Here is an 18472-nt window from a genome sequence, read left to right on the forward strand (position 1 = left end):
TTTGCGAAGAAAAGCTGCATAGCTATATCTTCTTTGACTCCTGAATTCCATCTATATTTGGTGAATAACATAATGTATTCATCTACCAAACATATATCATGTAATTCAAGACTATACAGAGCTTGAGTATATTTTTTCTTCTTCTCTGTATCTTGACTGTTGAAATAGTCTACCCCTATAAAGTGTGCTTTGAATAGGGTAGCCATATTTCCAGCGATCTCACTAAGAGATTCCCCAACTAGGACTGACTCTTTCATGTCTGATGAAGTCATGTCCCAAGCAATTTTCACTGATCCCATAAGACTCATTTCCAAAAGTTTAATGAATCCTTCTTTGTTGAGATCAAGTGTTCCTGCTGCAATCCTCATAGCAGATGTCCAATCGTCTATGAGATCTTCTCTGTTTTTGAAGTCCAATACATCAAGGTTAAGCATAACCCCGTAAGGATGTATAGGATCTAAAACAGTTTTCGCATAGGGTGTTTGGTGCAAAGGAATTTGAGTTTTCCTTGCCCTTGTTCCCGCTGGGTGTGATCCTCCACCAGTATGGAAATCAGTCTGAGATTCTCTCATATTTACATTATGAGATCCCATACTTTCCCTTGGTGGTTCCTGAGAAGATGACCAGGTTATTGCAGGTGGTGTCTCACCTATTGCTGTATTCATCTTTAGATCTACTACTTTGAGGTTTGCGAAAGATTCCGCAAGCTCTTGTAGATCCTCCAAACCAATCCTTTCTAAAGTTGTCATCAGATCAATTTCTTTTCTGAGACAGACTTGATTAGATTGATCATCTTTTCTTCTTCAGTTAAAGGTTTTGACACCACTCTGGCCTTCCCTTGTTGATGTAACAAAGGTTCGGTACCAAAGGATGGTGGTAACCAACCTCCTGAAGTACGTCTACTAGAACTTGGTTGTTGTTCTAGTTTCTGAATTCTTGTTTGAATATCCTTTAAGGTTACAAGAATTTCTTCTTGTTTCTCTAGGATTTTCTCAACTCTTTGAGATACATAATATAGCAAAGTGCCATAACTTTGTACCATTTTCTGGATCTCTCTAAGATCTGACGATAGCTTAGAGGAATCAGGTACGATCTCCAGAAACTTATTGTTCTGAATCATAACTTTGCCTGATATTTTACCTGAGGGTGTAGCAGCTTCCATTTCTGTTTCTGATATCTAACAATAGTTAGATTCACCTGTTTATATTCCAAAATTTTGGAATATTCCTTGTAAATTATTTTTCTCGAACCAAAGTTCGGATTCATAATTTTTTCGAAATTCTCCTTCTCATACAATTAGTTACTAGTAATAATAAAATTTGTGTTTGAAATAAATCAACCTAAGGCTCTGATACCATTTTCGAAAAGCGCGGGATCAAATATAATTTAAATAGGAATGAAGGTAGTATAAGGGCAAAGTTGGGATATATTAACCATTCTTCTCTCTCCAGGGAGCTAGGATGAAAATGGGTTTGGATTGGGGACTGACCCCCAATTCTCCCAAAATTAAATCCGTATCCGTATGAGATTAAAAAAAGTCGAAATTTCCGACAAGTACCCTATACTCCGATGACAAATGATTCCAGATACAAATTTAATCAGTACCATCACACAACATCTGCCACCGTGCTTAGCACAAGAAATATATTTTTTTATGAGAAACACAACAAAATACTCATATTTATTAATCACTCACAGTAAAATAAAATTACTGTCAAATAAATAAATACACGAGTAGTGCAGAAACCAATCGTGCTGATCAAACAAATACATAATTATTTTCCCAAATATACATAGCTTGTAATTGTTGTGTTTGAACAGAAGAAAGTACAAAATAACATAACATGTGTGATTGAAAAACGTATAAAGAAAAAGTATATTTACATAATAATGTTTATAACAATGTAAGAGCTTCAAATAATTGAGGCGAGAACCATAGCTTCCCACCACGTCGATACATGCTGACATTATTTTTCGTCAAAGAAAACCTGTCAAGGCATCTACTATTTTCTCTGGCCTGCAAATACACATTGCTTTCAAGAGATTTGATTTTATGTATGAACAAATATCTGGGAGAAATGTTGATTACCAATCCTCCTGTGGCATGTGACCCGCGCCTTCTATCAGCTTAAGTTTTACTACATCAGGATTCCTTTTCTGGAATTCTTCGGCCACTGTTTGAGGAAGATACTTGTCTGATACCCCCCATGCAACTAAAGTCGGCTTGTCCCAGCTTTAAAAAAGAATCACAAGAGTTTTCATATTTCGGTAACAAGAAATCGTGTAGTTAGTAGCACTAACTGCAGTTTGTGTAAGTTTCAAGAATTTGAATGCGTCGTATAGATCATGATCATGAAATATTTTCAAGAGTAATGCAGTTTCATTAAATTTAAAATGCATTGTATTGTGTTAACTGAATCAGTAATTCTTGGATTGCTTTGTCTCGAACAGAAAATTCAGACTTCATGCATTCGCCAACATAAAAATGTAGTGTACAAACAAATCCAGGTACCTTCCAGATGAAAATCCAACAGATATTTGGCTCGTAATATCCTTAAAGTTAATTCTCTTAGCAACTTCAAGCAGGGCTAGAACAGAAAAAATAAAATAAAATCAGCTGTGTATATTATGCGTGCATGAATGCTATAGGAACAAATATAAACTAATTTTCCCATGGTTTAGGAGAAGCTTAAGCTTCGGTTGCTGTAGTACTGAATTGGTCCTACCTATACGTGACTATGAGAGACAATTAACAGTGGGTAAATTATCTGTACTTGTTTGCCTATGTCTTTAATTTTGAGATCTTTCTTGAAAAAAAATAGGAGACTGTTGATGGATTACTCATCTTTTTGAGAGTGAGAGTACAACGAATAAGTTCTGTAGAAATAATCATCACAAGATTTGAGTGTGGAACAAACCAAAACCAGGTCCACTGCTCGCCAAATATGGTAAACGATACACATCAGCTTTTTCCAACTTCAACACATAGCTGCCAAGTAAAAAATTCTTTTTTTCATTAGGATATGTTCTGTGAACGTATATAGACTAAAAAGAAAATAACTTCCAAATGCCACTCGATGATGATTTTTTAACATGATACTTCTTTTTGCTCTCAGGGAAAAACTCCAACATGTTGCTGCAAAAAATGTCTCATTCATGTCCTAAATCTTCAAGAAATTAGCAAAAAGGTTTCAGCTGCATGCTATATTTGAAGGGCCACACTCATTTGAATGTAGCAACAGTGAATTCAGTTTGCGAAAAATTGTAAGAAAATGTTGGCACAAAACCAAGAAAATATGACGCACTATGGGCTTGCTGACGAAAAGGGAAAAAAATAGAATCCAAAATTATGGACGCATATTTTAAACTAAAAGTGGAGGGATGTAGACTGGATAAGAAATTTCTAGATACGTACGCACTACCAGCTTCAATAAAACGCTCAGCCATAACAGCATTCTGGCAGGTGAATTCACCAAGAAATGGAATCCTGGTTATCAGTACAAAGGGAGGAGAAAGACCATGTTGTATTAGCAAACAAATAGATAATTACTAAATACTTATAAACCATGAAAAATTGAGAATGATGGTCATTCAAATGACAAGCACTCTTTGACTGGGGGAAAAACGACCATTGTTCATGGAAGTTTCTACAGAAAGACCCCTTGGTTCTAGCAAACGGATCACAATTACAAGTTCCTGGGAGCATACTGATAAAATGAACGAAATACGAACAGTTCACATAATATGGTCATAGATCTTAGGTTGTAACTTGATCATGAGCGAATTTGTTGATGTTTCACCCATGAATTATGGAAAGAAAAATATAACCTGAGTTGTTGGAACAGTCCAGGGACTGGAGATGAGATAGTTAACGGGGTGTTCAGAATCACAAGTTTTGACATTTTGCTTTGATTTTTCAATGCCCAAGTCAATCCATATGATCCCACAAGAAAACCCTACAAAAAGAAAATAAGTGGAAAAACTTCAGGTTCCAAATTGAAGTAAGATGGTAACTAAACGCAGCAAATGCAAATAATGACTTTGGATGTCTTCATAGTACTTTCAAGAAGTCCAAGAATTTTTGTGTTATAACCACAAGTTTTCTCGATAAATCAATTTAAGGCAAAAATGTAATGATATAACCTCTAAGTATTTATAGACTTGAAATGTGAAGGAATACAAGAGAAAGATAATTTCATCATGAATAAAAGATTATGACCCCAAGGGAGAACCCTTGAAACGAGAGGGTGATTTCTCTTGCTGCTGGTTCAAGCTAGGACATTCCAGCAAAATAATAATATGCTTGATAAAATCCCTTCCTAACATTCTTCCCGTATATATTCTTTCGCCCCCCTGTAAAATCACACCCCCTAACACATGGTCTCTTAGATTTCCACTATAGATCGACATAGAATAAATTGGATTATATTTATTTAAGGCCATAACAGTTTGCATTTTTGAGAAAGAAAGATGTGTGGAATGGAATCTATATGTTCACTTCACTAGCATATGCGTGGTTCACTTATCAGTATTACGTAAACAAAATCTGCATCGCAATTAAATATGTTCAAACCTGAACTACAAGATGAAACGGTGAGGTCACCCCTAGGGTAACAAGAAGTTTGTCAAATACTTCATGGAACTCTTTCTCTGCCAATGAATTAATTGAAAATTAAGAAGTTCCTCCATAAAACTACTTCAAACGAATCTTCAATGTGATAACATATTTAACATGATGATTGAAAGTCACAAACCAGTGTAGTCGAATCCATATGTAGCCTGCGGCTTGTCACTAAAACCAAATCCTATCCAGTCAGGCGCAAAGCAATGAAACCCGACATCTGCCATCTAATGAAAGAAATATAGCCTCGGAAATCAACAAGTACGAACAAACAATATTTTTGTTTGTATAAACAATCACCACTTTCATATTCAATTTCTGCATTTATCGCACACGAATACAAAGATCTTTACACCGTAAGAAAAGGCATCCAAGCAATAGAAGCACCAAGTTCCAACCAGTCGCAAAAATGAAACAACAATTAATAAGTTCATTTTTAGAATGGGCAACGAGACCTGAGACATAACAACTCGATAGCTGAAGGATTGTGTTGGAGCTCCATGGAGAAAGACAATTGTTCCACGCTTGCTTTGAGGAGATCCTGTCAAACAGAAAATGCTACTTCTTGTTTCAGACATTCTGCGGTATTTATGCTACATTATCAGTTGCATTAACTCGATATCTCATACATGAACCCAAGTCTAGCCATATCGGCCCACACATCACATTATAGGACAAGAAGAAATCTCCAGTTAAGCAGTTGATGTAACACCAAGCTTGCACTAAGTTCAACATTTTGAAATACGAGAATTGTAAATACAATAATAAAGAAAAATCATACCTGTCTCCCTCACAAACCACCGGAACCCTCCAGACTTAATGTAAGATCCATATTCCTTTCCTTTGTCTTCTATTCTCTTGAATAAATATTGGGACAAAATACACCAATATTAGTGTCTCCTCCACCGACAAACTCAAGCTGAACACAATGTTTAAGGCAAGAGTGAATTCAACAGCGGCAAGCAGAGCATCGCCTCGCTCAAATGAGTAAAGGGTTTCATAATTTATGGGTCAAAATGAATATACATAAAGCCTATCTTATCAACACATTTGTGAATTATCCCCTGTTTCAGCGGGGTCAAGAGGGAAAAAATGCAAAACAAAATAACTCAGTGATTAGGAATGTTGGAGATTACATAGAGCATTTGGCCAACATTTCCATCTTCGGCGGGGGATTCGGGTAGCTGAATCGCACTCCGACTCGATGGGTTATCGGTGACGAATCCAAAAGGATTGAATGTCGGCTTGTCTTCGTCTTCCTCAGAAGCCTTGGCAATTGTACGGATTCTTTTCCGCGTAAGAATTTTTTCCTTAGGAAAAGAAGGGATGGTCGAGAATCCGATGAGCGCCGGCGGTGGAGATAGAAGAGACAGAAGCATTATGGTGGCGGAGTGGTGGCGAAAGAGGGAGCTCGAATATTAACCACCACTAACCGCTGATACTGAAATCTTGATTTTTGAATGGTCAACATTCGATTGACTTCAAATAAAAAATATTGTGGCTTTTGTAGATTTGATTTCAAATTCAGACCTCAAATCCATCGTATCTACTTAGTTTAAGAACATTTTTTTCTTCAATTTCAAATTCATGAATTGTAAATGTTTATTTCGAAATTCGAATCAAGGAATCCAAAAGCAACCTATAATTTTTTTTAATAAAGCTCAAAATGGTAAAATATAATTGATGTAGCTGATGGGTTTCTTCTGGGGAAATTTTATAAAATAAATCGTGCGCGTTTTGTTCCTAAACGGGGTCTCTTTGAAATAGACGAGTCTCTTTAAAAAAAAAACATCCACCTATAATTAATATATATATATATATATATATATATATATATATATATATTAAAAATAAAAAGAGAGAAATTAATGTTATATATAATAATAAAACGAGCAATTCTAGGCTCAAAATTTGCATCCCTTCAAAAATTTTAGTTTTGTTGTAAATAAGAGTTGTAAAATTAAAAAGTATTATGTGATGATGTAATAATGTATTTATTTTTGCATTATTTTTAAAGAAGTTCTATAAATATGTCTCTCAATTTGTGAAGAAAAAACACAATTGAGTGGAGAAAATTTTATAAAATTTGTAGTTTAATATATTTTGTGAGTTTGAGATTTTTACCTAAATTTTTATTTTTAACACGCTATCATTACGATACTTGAAGGTTCTCCATATTTTTGCAAACTCCAAAACACAAGAAAAAGTAAAAATATTCAAAAGTAAGAATATTTATTTTACGGTTTATTTATTTTTAATGTATATATATTTAATATATGATATCATCTTGAAGGATCGAGTGTGTTAGTGCCTTCGAAGGCATTTCGAACACTATATTCTCCAATGAGCAGCAATAGCTCATGTTCTAAGCATATTAACACTGATTAATTAAATCGAGTTTGGTTTAAAACCAAGCGGAAGACACTCGAAGTAATTCTTCGTGAAGAAGACTGTTATATCAGAAAACATTTTAACTCATGTAAATTGAATAACCGAAAAAAGATAGATTGATTTTTGCATTCATCAGTTTAGTTATGATGACAACTGAACTGACGGATACTCCAACTGATCCAAACATTTTGAAAGCAGCAGTTAATCAGTTAAATACACAAGATATGTATATGGATGTTCGGAGACTTCAACTGCTCATACGTCACCAATTCTACCGCCTCGGGTAGGATCCATTAGAAGACTTTGATTTATACAACACTTTGTACAAACCCACTCAGCTAGGACTTACACTACTGCCTAAAATGAACTCTTAGCTACGACTGAAGACAACACCTTTTAGCCAACACTTCTTTAATGTCTATGTGTCAAAGACTACATACACAAGTTTAACGTCTTTGTGCAAGGCTGTATTTGAGTGGTTGAGGGAAAATAACTTATAATCTAAGAAGATAACATGTTAAAGTTTCCATCTGAGCCGAATGCTTCTGAAACCAGATGTGCAATGTGCGTGCCCTTTCTTTTCTCTCTTGAAGAAGTTTTTTGTTTTTTATATCGTTCTTTTTTTTCAGCTTCTTCTTATTCTACATCTTGTTGAGTCTTCACTGATCTTCTCTTTATATAGGCGGGAAAACTGAACGTACAGTGAGACTCATTTATTGTATATGTTGAATCTTGAATTCATTTCTTGGATTTTGTGTCTCAACTTTTCGACTGCCCTTCTGAAACGTGTTGTCTTTAATGCTCTGATGCAACGTCCATTATTGTCCTTTAACTGGACAATGGCTTTGTATCTTCACGCACAGCTGGAATCCACTGAAAGAGTTTGTCTTCATCTACAGCTGGAAGATTCTGACTGATGCTTCGAACTGGTCAGCGGAATTGATCTTCAGTTGGGCTGATGAAATCAGTTGACTCGTCAGTTGAACTGATTTCACTCTCGTTCAGTTGAACTGATCAGATGAATTTCTTCATCAGTTGAACACTTCTTCGCCTGGCCAGGCTTCTGAGGTTCTCCTGCTGAGCTATCTATCAACTGGACAATCAGCTGGACTGCTCAATTGACGTAATAGTTAGACTGATTCAGTTTGTGCGATCGGTTAGGTTTTCAGCTTGCGATGTAAACAGCTCGTGAATAATCCTAGCTTCTGCACACTAATGTAGATTATTAGTAACACAAATTAACAAGTTTTGTTATCATCAAAATCAAGATTGCGAATCTTGAAAAGTTCCAACACATCTTATTATACAAAAGAAGTCTATGATGCCTCATTATAATAACGTGATATGATTATATTATTACACTATTTATATATTTTCATTGCGTTACTGTTTATTTATTGTATATATATATTTGAATAATATCATTTATTATATAAAAAGAGTCTATGACACCTCATTATAGTAACGTTATGTGATTATTTCACTGTTTATATATTTTTATTGTGTTATATAATAATTATATTTGTATATTGTCACAGTATTATATAAAAGGAGTTATTGACACCTTATTATAATAATATGATGTGATATACATAATTATTTAAACATGATTAACATTATATATACCATATTATTAATATAAAATTATACATATAGACATTTATTTTTAATATTTTTTAACGGTCATAAACAGCTAGTTTATACCCTATAAATATGATTTCACAAACACATTCAATCATTCCAAATTTACTCTCCCTCCCTAAAAGTTTTCTTCATCAATTTTTTTTTAAAAAGAAGATTGTTCTTTCAAGATTATTTCGTATAATTATTTTGGTTATTATACTCACTAGTCTTGTATTTATCGGAGAATATTGGTCTCGTGTTTTTTTATTTTTAAGAATGCTTGTACTTATAAATTATCCGTTACTTTGTATTGCCATATTAATAGATTTAAAACTTAACTAATAAAATACATTTTTATTTTTATAGTACCACCATGTCAAATTTGGCAAAGTTTGAATTCGTTGTGCTCAACGTTACGAGAAAAAAATTATATGTCATGGACCCTCGATGTAGAAATACATCTTGAGTCATCTGGTCTAAATGAGACTATTAAAAAATTGTTATCTCATCATCACAAGAAAAAGAAAAAGCTATGATCTTTTTGCGTCGACATCTTGATGAAGGGTTAAAATGTGAATATCTCATTGAAAATGATCACATGGTTTTGTGGAAAGATTAAAGGAAGGATTTGAACATATAAAAGAAGTTACACTTCCGACTGCCCGTGATGAATGAATACGTTAAGATTCCAAGATTTTAAGAAAGTCAGTGATTACAACTCGACAATATATTAAATAATATCGCAATTAAAATTTTGTGGACATGAGGTTACGAAATCAGAAATGTTTGAAAAATCTTTTTTCAATATTAACGCATCAAATATAACTCTACAAAAACAATATAGAGTGTGTGGATTTGCGAGGTATTCTGAACTTATCGCATGTCTTTTTGTGGCGGAAAAAAGCAACGAGCTGCTAATGAAAAATCACTAGTCTCGACCCATTGGATCAACATCATTTCGAGAAATAAATGTTATAAGTAAAAATAAATTTAAACCTGAAACCAAAATCAAAGTCAAAGACAAGGTTTTGGTCGAGGTCATGGTCATGGTCGTGGTCGTGGACGTAGACGTGGAAGTGGTCTTGGTCGTGGTCGTGCTCGAGGCCGTGGTTTTGAAAACAATAGAAATAGTTACTTCTATAACTCATCTTAAAAGAGCTTCACGAACCAGCCACTAAAAATACATCTTGAGAACATGAATATTAATGAAAATCGCTCAAATCGATTTGAAAGTTCTTGTATTAGATGTGACAGTCCAGAACATTGGTCTCGTATTTGTAGAGCCCTCGAGTATCTTTGTAAGCACTATAAAGAATCAATAAAAGGAAAAGAAAAAGAGACCAACTTCACTGAAAAAATGATCGTTTGAATGAATCTACTCATTTTTGATGCTGCAGATTTTCTGAAAATGATCAATATATTGGTGGAATAGAAATATAAAAGATTTTATTTTTCATGTACCCATATGATAATATTTTATGGTATAATTATGATAAGTGTTATAATCAATAGACTGGCGGAATAGAAATGTAAAATATTTTTATTTTTCATGTACACATATGATAATGTCTTATTTTATAATTATGATATGCATTATATTTTTCAATAAAATACATATGTATTGTCAGTAATTTTTTTCATTGTATTTTTTTTTTTCAAGTTCAAATATGAAAAATGCTTTGAACAAAGCTAAACAAAGAACTTGATGGATCGGTTCGAGCACCTTTGAAGGTGCTTCAAACACAATATTCTCAATGAGCTGCAATAGCTCGTTTTTAAGAATGTAAACACCGATAAATTAGATCGAGTTTGGTTATAGACTAAGCGAAAAATACTCGAAATAATCATTCGTTATGAAAGCTAATCAGTTTAAAGCTTCTAACTTGTGTAAACTGATTAACTGATATACAAGGGATCAGTTCTTACGTATATCAGTTCAGTTATGTTGACTACTGAACTGATAACAGCTCGAACTGGCCAAATCTGTTTGAAAACGAAACTAAGAAGTTAAATATACAATATATGTTTATGGATGTTCGGAGACTTCAACTGCTCTTACGTCTTCCCTTCTACCACCCGGGGTAGGATCCACTAGAAGACTTTGATTTATACAATACCTTGTACAAATTCACTCAGCTTAGGACTTACATCACTTCCTAGCTAAACTCTTAGTCTAGACTGAAGGCAACACCTCCCAACCAACACTTGTTTAACATCTATGTGTTAAAGACTACATACACAAGTGTAATGTCTTTGTGCAAGACTCACTCATCTATTCAATAAGCTCAACTTTCTGTATATGCGAGTGATTGTGTGTGTGTATGTGTAGAATTGAACTATGAATACAACACGAAAGTGTTCTCACACACTGAGAATTTTGCTTCTAGACTAAGCAGTGTCCATGCCATGCCATATTTTTCTCTTCTTTTATGATCTTCACACACTTGTATGTTTTACACACACTTGTATATTGATGATCTTGGTCTGGTATTTATAGAGGCAATATTACTATACACCAAGACTCATAAAATATGAATGTTGCAGGTTGAATTCATTCCTCAAAATGTGTCTGTAATTTCCGACAGCCATTCTGGAACGTTTTTTATTTAAGCACTGCTGAAACGTCTATTATTGTCTTTTGACTGGACAAAAGCTTTTCCTCAGTGCGCACAGCTGGATTCCATTGAATAAGCTTGTCGTGTTCTGCAAACTAATTGATTCCTAACTGATGTTCTGAACTGGTTCAGTGAAATCAGTTGGCTCGTCAACTGAACTGATTTCGCTGCTTTAGTTGAATTGGTTAGCTGGACTATTCATCAGTTGAGCTCTTCATCAGCTGGCCGGGCTTCTGAAGCTCTTCTATTGAACTGCCTATTAGCTGGACAATCAGTTGAACTGGTCGTTTGATATATCAGTTGAACTGGTTCAGTTTGGACAATCAGTTGGCGCTTTCAGTTTGCATCTTGATAGCTTCAGTTTTGGGTCGATAACTGATCAGTTTGAATCTTGATCAGTTCCTGTTTCTACGCACTTAGGTAAAATCATTAGAAACAAAATAACAAGTTTTGTTAACATCAAAATCAAGATTTTGAACACGAAATGTTCCAACAAAACTAGTCACATGGAAGTTTGCATACCTGATAGTGGTATAACGCACACTATTCTCCGAGACAAAATATATTTATTGGAACTAAAACCAACAAAAACAATAGGCAATACAATATCAGGTCCTGTAAACTTGATTAAAAGTTGTGGTAAAGTACATTTTTTGTTTTCTAATGGTACAATATTTTTTTATAAATGATTCTCTGTATTCACCACAATCGAAAAGAAATTTGTTGAGTTTTAATGACATATATTCTCATGATTATGATACTCATATAATAAATGAAGAAAAAGAGAAATATATGTGTTTTACCACATATAAATCAGGAAATAAATATGTAGCTGAAAAACTACCAATGCTCCCTACTGGATTGTATTATACTATAAGTCCAATTGAATCAACCATGGTAGTTGATAATTCTTCAATATTAATTAATTGGCATGTTCAATTAGCACATCTTGGTTCAACAATGATGTGAAGGATTATAGAAAAAACACATGATCATCCGCTGAAATTGTAACGCCCCGAAATTTTAAGGTCCACGTAAATCACATAGATGCAATTATTAAATTCTTCTGTATTTTTAATTAAATGTTTTAATTGCATTATTATATTATGTTGTGCATATTTGCATATTTAAAATATATTTTTCTCCATTGTTGCATTAAAATATGATTTTTATTTGTCATCATGCATAAAATGTAATTTTTAAGGAATATTCAAGTGACGATCGAGGAACGGGGACCGAGGGCTGAAAATGTAAAATATTTTTATTAAATGATTATTTTTAATTATTTAAAAGATGGTCGATATTTTTAAGCATTTTCGAAAATAAGGAGTTTTGAGATGATTTTATACGCCGGGACGTAAATTTTATCGGTGTTGGATTTTTAACAAAAATACGAACGTTTTGGCAACCCGGCTATTGAATTCACATTTTTATTTTAAAGAAAACTTTGGTATTATTTTAATTAAATTCTAATTTAATTAATGGGCTTAATTAGATTAGGCTTAATAGGCCTAAGCCTAGTTAGTATTGTAATTGGTATTTAAAGTATAAACTAAATTAAGCCCTAACCTACCTTGCAACATATATTCTCGGCCATGATTTTTAAAATCTGAAAAAAAAAAAACACTTCCTCTTGCATACCACTCACGGCCACCCTCTTTTGATTTTTCAAAACACTCCCCATCCCCCCCACACTCACGGCTGCACACACGAAACACAAAAAAGAGAATTCCGGAAACAAGAGGCACACACTCATCACATCAGTGAAGGGGTTCGAAGGGCACCAAGGAGATTCTAGCCAACGTTCCGTCCCGTTCTTTGTCGTCAACGATAATCCGAGCGTAAACTACGCAAAGGCACACCTTAATCTCCTTTTCTCATCCATCATGTCATAGTATTGTTTGATTTATGTATGCATGAAACCATGATTTTATTTTCAAAGGAATCTCGGCTGTGGCATGAATAAACCGAAGACTTGCTGCTTGGGTCCTTGTATTTTTTGTTCACGTAAATTGCTATGCCATCGTGATGCTTGTTTCATGATTAAACTAAGGGGCTGTCATGACCTAGGTAAGATTAAGGGAGAGTTTTTCATGTTCTAGACACACACACCCCACGTAATATGCAACACCATCAAAAGAAAAAGGAACAAGATTCACGCATGCAGAAAAACAGATTATTGAATCGAAAACTTGCTGTCATGGGGTTTTGCTTTCGGGTCACTTGTCCAGGGGCTGCCTTGGCTTCGCCTTGGGCCAGGAACACGGCTAGGGACTTGGTTTAGACCAGGGTAGAGTCCTAGCCAAGCTAGGACTCGAAATAGATGGCGGGGTGGAGTCCTTGAAATCGAGGACTCCTACCCGAGAGGGTGAACCTGCTGCTGTGCAGAGTTCGCGCCTCGTTCAGTCGTTGGAGGCTCGTTGCGTGGGGCACGGCCTGGGCTAGGAAGGTTCTTTAGGGTCCTAGGCAAGTGTTCTTGGCTGGGGCTCGGGTGTTAGGGCTTGGGAAGCAACCACACGACCACACACAAAGCATTCATGCACAGCTCAAGTCTCGGCCAGTTTAGGTGTGTTTTGGGTGGGCTCGTTTTTGGGTTTTGGTTGGTTTCCTTGTCTAACTTAGAGTCCAGTAGGTAACTTTAACGTGTTGGGCACCTTTTGGCTTGATATGGTTCGGGGGTAACTCGATAAAATTAAGAGATGGCTCGGGGTCGAAGTTTAGGTGTCAAAACGAGTTTTAAAATAAGGAAAATTTGGAAAACGACTCACAGGGGGGTCGAGTCGTGGTCCATAAGGGCTAAATTAATATAAAAAGACTAAATCTAGAATTTAGGAATTTTATATTAACGTTTGGTATTTTCGGGATTAAAACACCGTTAAAATAACTAATAAAAGATAAATTGAAAAAGTCTAAGATCTAAGCCAAATAAAATTACGAGAAAATTCATGTGAGCTTAAATAATTATTTGGGACATGTTAGAGTCAATGGAATTAAGAAAACAATAAAAAATGTGAAATTTTACGTCCAAGGGTAAAACGGTCTTTTTACACCTAAAAATTAGTAAACGTCGTGGCAGTGCCCGTAATGCTGTTTTATATGCTAATATGATTATTTTCAATGATTATGGATGTTTAAACGTTAATATGTCAATTATAAATGTTTATGGATTTTTAAGAGGATATGTTTATTGATTTATGATAATTTGCGAAAACGTTTATTTTAAATGTTTATTTTAAACATTTATGATGTAAAAATATTTATTTTAAAAATGTTCATGGATGTTTATGATTTTTAATATGTTAAGTTATGATTTTTAAATGTCTATGATTTTTATGATTTAAATATGGGCATTTAAAAGACATGTTGCATGCTTGGTTTCAAAATAAAAATGATATTATATGCATGTTTTATTAAGTGATGGAAATACGACATGTTGAAGGATGTGAAGGATTGTGACTACAATATGTTGGAAATATCGTGAGGGTTATGGTCCCAGTGGGAGCCCGACGATCGTGTTTCCATTGATACGAATACGAATATGATGAATATGATTGGAGATATCGTGAGGGGAGAAGGCCCCAGAGAAAGCCCATTTATGGGAAAGGGCCCCAGAGGGAGCCCCGACGATCGTATTTCCAATGCCATGATATGTTAATACGTAAGGCCAGGGCCCAGTTGACTGGTGAGAGTGTTGCTGGTATCCCCCACCGCCCAGTACTGTGGTTACATGTAGATGGATCCATCGCCCAATACGTTTAAGAATACGAGTCACGATCACGATCTGAATTCAACAAACACGAACATGAACATGAATACGAATATGAATATGGATACGAATATGGACATGAATATGAATATGCTTAAGTGATATGTTTATGTCTTTTGAAAATGTTTTATGCATCATGAAAATGTTTACGAAAACGTTTATGTTTAAAGTTTATGCATCTTCATGAAAACGATTTTTTAAGTACAAGTATTTTTCACTGTTATATGTTGACTGTATTACGTATTACTCGTTATAAAGATTATGGTGTGTTGAGTCTTTAGACTCACTAGGTGTGATGGATGCAGGTTATCATGATAATGTTAATGGAGGTCTTGATGGTTGATCCGACTGGACTGAAGGTGCACATGACCCGAGGACCGACGCTAGTTTCCGCATATATGTTATGATTTACGTTAAAAGATTTTATGACTTTTATCATGAGTATGAGTGGTTTTGAGAGGTTATAGTATGGGCTATACTTTTCAAATGTTATTTTTAGATTTAGAAAAATGTTAGTTGGTTGTTTATTTTAAAATGATGTCAATAATATTTTATGAAATTTTATGGTTCGGCCGAATGCTATGTGAGGTTTAAAAAAAAAAAATTACTAGTACTTTTAAAGCAATAAAAGATGAGGATGTTTCAGAAAGACCATAAGATCTTTCAATATAATAAGATTCAATGTAAAACGTGTTCTTTTGGAAAACTTATTATAAGACCATCACAAGTTAAAATCCAAACTGAATTACCCATGTTTCTTGAACGTATTCAGAGTGATATTTGTGAGAAAATTCATCCACTATGTCGACCATTTAGATATTTTATGGTATTGATCTATGCCTCCAGCAGATGGTCACATGTATGTTTATTATCAACTCGGAATGTGACATTTGCAAGATTACTTGATCAAATAATAAAATTTCGGAATCAATTTCTCGATTATACAATAAAAAAATTAGACTTGATAATTCTGGTGAATTTACTTCCCAGAGTATTGTAAGATCTAAGAAATTCGAACTATGTAACCTGACTACATGCAATCTAGGATTTACTAAAATATGTGTTTAATTATTAAAGCTTTAAAGGCATGATTATTGCATGGTTATGTAAGTCATTTCATGTTTTATTTAAAGTTTCATTCATTAGGGCTTTAAGTTGTTTTTCGCGCTCGAACGAGGAATGGAGACCGATGATTAAAACAAAATATTAGAAGTTTTAGTTGGTATCAGAGCAAAGATACTGTATAGGGTTCGACCACCACCAGTTGTAGCAGCTCAGTCTTCAAGCCTCAAGCCTGTAAGTTTAAATGTTTTAATGCTATCATCTTCATGTTTACACGATACTTGTTTTTGAGCGATTTACAGTACATGTTTAGTTGTTTACACGATTTAAGGATGAAATGTTTTGAAAACTAGATTAAATTTCATAATGGGTTACTTTAAAATTGGACTGTATTCAAATATCGTGCCTCTCAGACGCGCCCCTGGCACCGACAATCATGATGATATTGCTGGAGGCGATAGAGGCCTTCCACCACCACCACCACCATTTCTAGAAGATCCAGCTACCCGAGTCCTTCAAGGTATTGCTAGATTGATGGAGCAGGCTCAGAGACCCCGGACGACATTTATGGGCAGTTCCGATGGCTCAACCCAAAGGAGTTCGGGGTAACTACCGATCCATTTTTGCCAGATGGTTGGATCCAGTCTCTAGAGCTGCACTTTTAGTATCCAGACATAAGAGATAGAGATCGGCTTAGATGTGCCGTATATATGCTGAGGGACGATGCATCCCTTTGGTGGGAGGGAGCAGCGCATGAGGTGAACTTGTCTACTCACATGAGATCAGTTCAAGGAGGCATTCTATGACAAATACTTTACAACGGAGGTCAATGGCTGCCTGACGAGAAACTTTATGAGTCTTTGACATGGGGACTTGTCTGTGGCAGAGTTCATCCAGAAGGTCGACAGGGGCTATCATTTTGTGTCCCTTATTGCGAGGGATGCCTCTCAAAATTTGAGGCACTTCATGGATGGCCTCAGACCCACTTTGTGCCAGGATGTGATGCTGATGAGACCGGTGAGTTATGATGAGGCCACCTTTTGTGCTTTCCAGGCGGAGTAGGCCCTCTGGGATATCGACGCCAAGATGCAACGGAAGAGGCATCAGGCCAGTCTAGTTCACAGCCACAGAAGAGGTAGTTCACTGGGCCACCGAGGCAACAGGGGAAGCCGAAGCCCCAGGGATAGTTCCAGAAACCCGGACAGTAGAGGCCACCACAGGATCCTAAGCCAGCAGAGAGGCAGTCATGCAAGCAGTGCAACCAGTTCCACTTCGGCAAGTGTATGTGGGGAACTTTCAAATGCTTCATATGCCAGGAAGAGGGCCACAAGGCATCTGATTGCCGTAGGAACAAGGGTCCACTATTGGTAGAGCCGATGGGATGCAAGCAAAGGAGGCGGAGGCGGAGCCAAACTCTACACTGATCACCGGTAACCTTTATGTTAAGAATTTTTATTACCGCCTCGATTGCATGAATTATTGTGTTGATTGTGGAAATTACTTTTGGGGATTTGAGAATCTAGAATAAATTAGGTTGCATTCTAATAGGTAGACTTAAGGGTTAAATTGTGGTAATTAAGAGCTTTAAGGACCATAAATGCAATAACCGAAATCTCAGGGACCTAATTGTAAAAATCTAATTTAGGGGCTATTTCGCTTTTTCAAAAATTTTGGGACCAAATTCGTAATTTTTGAGAATTTTAAGGTTTGAATTGGCTAAATTCAAATTTTCTATGAGGAATGAGATGCAATTTTCGAAAATTGAAGGGCCAAATGGTAAGAAATTCAAAAATTTTGGGGTCAACTTGCAATTTTAAAAAAAAAAATCGGAGTAAATTTCAAAAATTTAATGGAATAATAGAAGTAAATTAGTTATTGGTTGAGGATTTTTGGTTGATTACTAATAGAAAATATCTTAAGTTTCAACACTATCAGATTTGATGGTATATTTTGTCTAGGAAGGATATATATTTAAGGTGTAGCTACATATACTTTGCTAGATTTCGGAGCTACACATTCATTTATACCCAAGTATTTTGTCAAGGGAGTAGGAATCATACCAGAGGCTATGAATTTAGGATTCAGAGTTTCGATTCCTTCTGGAGATCAGATGTTTACCTTCCAGATAGTGAATAGATTGGAGCTTCGGTTGCAAAAAAATACGATGTAGGCAGACCTGATTGTGATATCGTTACCGGAGTTTGATATTATTCTTGTGATGGACTGGCTTTTTTCCAACAGAGCTGCTATAGATTTTCGACGTAGGTCAGTATCTATCCGACCGTCCAACGGGAATCCATTTATTTTTGAGGCAGCCGGACAACAGCAGACATCGTATATCATTTCTTGCATATGTGCGAGGAAGCTCATGAGGAGAGGCTGCCAGGCATTTTT

General features: G+C 35.4%; 1 protein-coding gene across 2 annotated transcripts; it reads right to left on the minus strand.

Moving 5' to 3' along the window:
• Positions 1 to 1756: 1756 nt before the first annotated feature.
• Positions 1757 to 6099, minus strand: LOC140822960 (uncharacterized). 2 transcript variants are annotated; one of them, XM_073183993.1, is made up of 11 exons: positions 5758 to 6099; positions 5403 to 5478; positions 5077 to 5162; positions 4755 to 4848; positions 4574 to 4650; positions 3829 to 3956; positions 3416 to 3487; positions 2919 to 2989; positions 2513 to 2588; positions 2090 to 2233; positions 1757 to 2017 (listed from the first exon to the last, which is right to left on the minus strand). In XM_073183993.1, the coding sequence occupies exons 1-11, from the start codon at positions 5998 to 6000 to the stop codon at positions 1978 to 1980; spliced, it is 1107 nt and encodes a 368-aa protein (XP_073040094.1). In that variant the 5' UTR covers positions 6001 to 6099; the 3' UTR covers positions 1757 to 1977. The 2 variants fall into 2 exon arrangements, with proteins under 2 accessions (XP_073040094.1, XP_073040095.1); XM_073183994.1 differs by having other exon boundaries at positions 5403 to 5540; positions 5758 to 5958.
• Positions 6100 to 18472: the final 12373 nt, after the last annotated feature.

Source organism: Primulina eburnea, chromosome 2 (assembly GCF_022965805.1).
Source record: "Primulina eburnea isolate SZY01 chromosome 2, ASM2296580v1, whole genome shotgun sequence".
Lineage (NCBI taxonomy): Eukaryota > Viridiplantae > Streptophyta > Magnoliopsida > Lamiales > Gesneriaceae > Primulina > Primulina eburnea.